The sequence below is a fragment of the Oncorhynchus keta genome, unplaced genomic scaffold (genome assembly GCF_023373465.1).
Source record: "Oncorhynchus keta strain PuntledgeMale-10-30-2019 unplaced genomic scaffold, Oket_V2 Un_scaffold_14044_pilon_pilon, whole genome shotgun sequence".
Lineage (NCBI taxonomy): Eukaryota > Metazoa > Chordata > Actinopteri > Salmoniformes > Salmonidae > Oncorhynchus > Oncorhynchus keta.
Window position 1 is genome coordinate 125,001 of NW_026290781.1, and position 6,051 is coordinate 131,051.

Genomic DNA, 6,051 nt, shown 5'->3' on the forward strand with positions numbered 1-6,051 from the left:
TATAATATGGAGTTGGTCCCCTTTGCTGCTATAACAGCCTCCACTCTTCTGGGAAGGCTTTCCACTAGATGTTGGAACACTTATGTGGGGGCGAGATTCCATTCAGCCACAAGAGCATTAGTGAGGTCGGGTACTGATGTTGGGCGATTAGGCCTGGCTCACAGTCGGCGTTCCAATTCATCCCGAAGGTGTTCGATGGAGTTGAGGTCAGGCTTTACACCACTCCAGCCAACACTTGGCATTGGGCATGGTGATCTTAGGCTTGTGTGCGGCTGCTCAGCCATGGAAACCCATTTCATGAAGCTCTAGACAGTTATTGTGTTGACGTTCCTTCCAGAGGCAGTTTGGAACTCAGTAGTGAGTGTTGCAACCAAGGACAGACGGTTTTTACACCCTTCAGCACTCGGCGGTCCTGTTCTGTGAGGTTGTGTGGTCTACCACTTCGCGGCTCAGCCGTTGTTGCTCCGAGACGTTTCTACTTCACAATAACAGCACTTACAGTTGACCGGGGCAGCTCTCAGCAGGGCAGAAATTTGACACATTGACTTGTTAGAAAGGTGGCATCCTATGACTGTGCTGCGTTAAGTCAGAGCTCTTCAGTAAGGCCATTCTACTGCCAATGTTTGTCTATGGAGATTGCATGGCTGTGTGCTCAATTTTATACACCTGTCAGCAACTGGTGTCTGAAATAGAACCCACTGATTGTAAGGGTGTCAACATACTTCTGTGTTTATTTATATTCATATACACAGGAAGTATTCGACAGGAAGTGTGTAAAAAAACAAAGTCAAACCATTACTTTTTCCACATTTTGCTACGTTGCAGCCCAAAACATCCTCAATCAATTAATCAATCAATAGCCCATAATGAAAAAAAACCCAACAAAAATGTATTTACGTAAGTATTCAGAGCATTTGCCTTGAGACTCAATGTAGCTCCCGTTTCCATTGATCATCCTTGAGATGTTTCTACAACTTGGAGTCCACTTGTGGTAAATTCAATTGGTTGGACATGATTTGGAAAGGTACACAACTGTGTATAAGATCCCACAGTTGACAGTGCATGTCATGAGGTCGAAGGAATTGTCCGCAGAGTTCCGAGACGACAGGATTGTGTTGAGACGCAGATCTGGGAAATGGCACCAAAACATGTCTACCGAAAACCAAGCCGTGAGGTCGAGTGAGTGTGTAAAGGGTGGCTACTTTGAAGAATCTCAAATATATAAACAAGCTCTAACCTCTTATTCTACACCTCTCTCCTCCCTCCCTCCAGGCCTTCAACGTGATCAACGGTGGTAGCCATGCTGGTAACAAGCTGGCCATGCAGGAGTTCATGATCCTGCCCATCGGAGCGGCCAACTTCCACGAGGCCATGAGGATCGGAGCTGAGGTTTACCACAACCTGAAGAACGTGATCAAGGCCAAGTACGGAAAGGATGCCACCAACGTGGGAGATGAGGGCGGCTTCGCACCCAACATCCTGGAGAACAACGAGGGTAAGAGTTTATAGGGCACCCTGGAGGAGCTGCGCCACAGGGACTATCCCTAAGGGTCATAGGGCCCCCTGTTGGAGCTATATCACAGGGACTGTCCCTAAGGGTCTTAGGGCCCCCTGGTGGCGCTATATCACAGGGACTGTCCCTAAGGGTCTTAGGGCCCCCTGGTGCATGGTACTTTTAAAACCCTTCCTTCTCCCTCCAGCTCTGGAGCTCCTGAAGTCAGCCATTGAGAAGGCCGGCTACCCAGACAAGATCATCATCGGCATGGACGTGGCCGCCTCGGAGTTCTACAAGGCAGGAAAGTACGACCTGGACTTCAAGTCACCTGACGACCCTGCCAGGTACATCACCGGCGATCAGCTGGGAGATCTGTACAAGAGCTTCATCAAGGGATATCCCGGTACGTAGAGAAACACACACTGTATATCCCCCTCTAACTCCTCATCCTCCAGTCCAGTCCATTGAGGATCCCTTCCCCTCTAACTCCTCTCCTCTTCCTCCAGTCCAGTCCATTGAGGATCCCTTCGATCAGGATGATTGGGCTGCATGGTCAAAGTTCACCGCCGCCGTCGACATCCAGGTGGGTCCAGTTTGTTTAGTTCACTGTTTATCTCTGCCGATGGGGGTCTGACCCTCGGCCTAGGGGGTGTGTGCTCTCTGTGTGTGCTCTCTGTGTGTGTTCTGTATAACCCTGGTGGGTGATCTGACCGTGACCAAGCATTACTGTTAGTTACTGTGATGTTAACCTGTATAATCTGTATGTTATTCTCCAGGTGGTGGGAGATGATCTGACCGTGACCAACCCCAAGCGTATCCAGCAGGCTGTGGAGAAGAAGGCCTGTAACTGCCTGCTCCTCAAGGTCAACCAGATCGGCTCCGTCACAGAGTCCATCAAGGCGTAAGTATTGGTCCCCCTTGCAGAGTTGCATCACAGGGACTAGGCTACAGGGGCCCCCTGGCAGAGCTGCTCCACAGGGACTAGGCTACAGGGGCCCCCTGGCAGAGCTGCTCCACAGGTACTAGGCTACAGGGGCCCCCTGGCAGAGCTGCTCCACAGGGACTAGGCTACAGGGGCCCCCTGGCAGAGCTGCTCCACAGGGACTAGGCCACAGGGGCCCCCTGGCAGAGCTGCTCCACAGGGGCCCCCTGGCAGAGCTGCTCCACAGGGGCCCCCTGGCAGAGCTGCTCCACAGGGGCCCCCTGGCAGAGCTGCTCCACAAGGGCCCCCTGGCAGAGCTGCTCCACAGGGGCTATATTATAGGACCTGGGATGTATTCACTAGGAACCACACTGAAGCAAACAGGCCGTTACGGGGAGGGACCTAAATTAGTCAAATAACAAACTTAATTTTTTCCCCCCCGTTGCTACAGTTTTGATACAGTGTGCGTTAATGAATATACCCCTGACCATCTCTTCTCTGCGAATAACAGGTGTAAACTGGCCCAGTCTAACGGATGGGGTGTGATGGTGTCTCATCGCTCCGGAGAGACAGAGGACACTTTCATCGCTGACCTGGTGGTCGGACTCTGCACTGGACAGATCAAGACTGGGGCCCCCTGTAGATCAGAACGTCTGGCCAAATACAACCAGCTGATGAGGTTAGTTATAATGACCCCTACAGGAATAAATTAGCTACTGCACCCTGACTCAGTTAATATACTGGAGCCTTATGGTAGACTGACCCCTACAGGAATACACTAGTTACTGCACCCTGACTCAGTTAATATACTGGAGCCTTATTGTAGACTGACCCCTACAGGAATACACTAGTTACTGCACCCTGACTCAGTTAATATATAAATATATATATATATATATATATATATATATATGTTATGTTAGACTGGTTAATATATGGTAGACTGACAGACAGGAGCCAGATGTCTCTCATGATGTATACAGGGCATTCAGGTTTTCCACATTTTGTTACGTTAGACTTATTCTAAAACCAATTAAATTGTTTTTTTTCCCTCAACAATCCACACACAGGTGTTTATAAAATTTTGCAAATGTATTAAAAATAAACAACAAACCTTATTTACATAAGTATTCAGACTCTTTGCTATGAGACTCTAAATGGAGCTCGGGTGCATCCTGTTTCCATTGATCATCCTTGTGATGTTTCTTCAACTTGATTAGAGTCCACCTGTGGTAAATTCAATTGGTTGGACATGATTTTGAAAGGCACACACCTGTCTATATAAGGTCCGACAGTAGACAGATTATGTCAGAGCAAAAACCATCATTCTTAAATTGAAGAAGTTTGGAACCACACACTCTTCCTAGTGCTGGCCATACTGAGCTTTCAGGGGAGAAGGGCCTTGGTCAGGGAGGTGATCAAGAACCCGATGGTCACTCTGACCGAGCTCCTGAGTTTCTCTGTGGAAATGGTTGTCCTTCTGGAAGGTTCTCCCATCTCTGCAACACTGTTTTTTTTAGTCACTATGGGGTATTGTGATGTCATTATGGGGTATTTATTGTGTGTCGCTTGATGAGGGGGGGAAACAAATCTAACCAATTTTAGAATAAGGCTGTAACGCAACAAAGTGGAAAGTCGAGGGGTCTGAATATTTTCAGAATGCCCTGTACATCTGAAGAATCAGTTTAGAACTTCCACTCCAAATATGGTGATTAGAGGAAGTCCAGTGGGAGGAAGTGGAAGGAGGAAGATGTAGCTAGATGAAAATTGCACATTTTTTTTCTCATCAATTAAACATTCAGTCTCAATACAGTTTTCTGTTCCCAAGACTACAATCGTTACGGACAGAGTGCACTAAGTTTTGCAGACTTGACCCTTTGCCAAAGTTTAAAAAAAATTGTGTTGAGGAGTGCAATGGCAAATTGCATTGTTGTACCCGAACTTCACAGAGAAGACGTTCCCTGATGGAAATATGCAAATGAATGCAAAAAGTAAACTCAATTTAGAATGCAACATTTTGAAAAGCCTTAAAGAGAATTGGAATTTCAGTTGACTTCCTGAATGGAAATAACCCTGACGACAGCTACTGTACCCTGACGACAGCTACTGTACCCTGACCAATACAACTAGACTAGGTGTCCCCCTCAATGGAGTTGGATCTCTGTCCATTCGTACGTTAATATGGAAGTTAGTCACGCGCCGTATCTCAGGCACCACTGGGCCAATTTTGACCTAACTTGGGTGACTGGTGCCTCTTGCCAAAGAGACCCAGCTAATTACACTGATTGGCACAAGGGGGCGCTAAACTAAAACTGACATTTCTGAACTTTGAAGTCCCGCTTAAGCTTCAATTGCTGATAAGGTGCTGCATCATTTGTGGGGGGCGACATGTTTACTGCTCGTTTCCAGATTGTGGGGGGCGACATGTTTACTGCTCGTTTCCAGATTGTGGGGGGCGACATGTTTACTGCTCGTTTCCAGATTGAAAGTTTTCCTGACTAAGATGGATACTTTTTTCCCCCTTGTCATATTGTTAGGATGCCAATGGCCATTTTAGAGATTCTCTATGATTCCATGACTGAAACTGTGACCTCTAATCCCTAACCTTTGACCCTTCCAGGATTGAGGAGGAGCTTGGAGACAAGGCAAAGTTCGCCGGCAAGGACTACCGCCACCCCAAGATCAACTAAACCCTGACCTCTGACCTGAACTACTCCTTCTTCCTTCCATCACAGCTGACTGGCTACCCTCTTGGGGTCAGGGGTCAAGTTTTTTTTTTTTTAAATCTTCGACCTCCGACCCTCTCCCATCACAAGCGGCTTTTTTGACGTAATGTGAGAAATAAAACAAATAAAAAAAATGTCAAGTTGTTCTGATTGGTTGTTTATGGCGACCTTCTACCCTGGTGTTTTACCCAAAAGGCTTTTCTCTTTTCATCTACGCGGACTGGCATCCGTGTCTCACTGGGCCAGAGGACCTACCCTGAGTTGGAGCCAAAGCCCAGCTTTGCATTTACATAACAAACGCAAACTGTTAACTTTATCACCATCTCACAAAGCAACTACATTTACATAGAATTTATTTAGCAAACACTCTTATCAACAGCAACTTACCGAACATCAAGTTGTCTCACTATAGAAACAGTAGATAGACACAGTACAGTACAGGACAGGACACTAGTCTATCTACTGTTTCTATAGTGAGACATCTTGATGTACAGTACACCCCCTGGACAGGACATCAAGATGTCTCACTATAGAAACAGATAAGACTAGTGTCCTGTCCAGGGGGTGTACTGTACATCAAGATGTCGCACTACAGTATGCTATTAAATATGATCCACTTGCTAGCGACCCTCTGGATCAGAGGAAAGAAATGTGAACTAAAGTGACAGTTGTATAACGGACGGTGGTTACCGACAGTGGCTCATATTTAACATCACACAAGATTGGCAGACTAAAGAATGACATGGCAGCAGCAAACGCTGACACCATACATCCAAGTATCAAATTATGAAAGAACAGGCATTGTAATTTTAAATTCTGCAAACGTGAGTGTGGAAGAGGTGAAAAAATGTGTCAACAATGACAAGCCACCGGGGTCTGACAACTTGGATGGAAAATGAATAATAGCG

General features: G+C 46.7%; 1 protein-coding gene across 1 annotated transcript in view; it reads left to right on the top strand.

Annotated features, from left to right (window-relative positions):
- Positions 1–5,288, top strand: part of eno3 (enolase 3, (beta, muscle)) — a 16,765-nt gene extending 11,477 nt beyond the window's left edge. Inside the window, exons 6-11 of the mRNA XM_052513767.1 lie at positions 1,273–1,495; positions 1,701–1,898; positions 2,002–2,078; positions 2,272–2,396; positions 2,929–3,096; positions 5,038–5,288. Of these exons, the coding sequence (XP_052369727.1) occupies positions 1,273–1,495; positions 1,701–1,898; positions 2,002–2,078; positions 2,272–2,396; positions 2,929–3,096; positions 5,038–5,107 (861 nt within the window). The 3' untranslated portion in view covers positions 5,108–5,288. The remainder of the gene's footprint in view (positions 1–1,272; positions 1,496–1,700; positions 1,899–2,001; positions 2,079–2,271; positions 2,397–2,928; positions 3,097–5,037) is intronic.
- Positions 5,289–6,051: the final 763 nt, after the last annotated feature.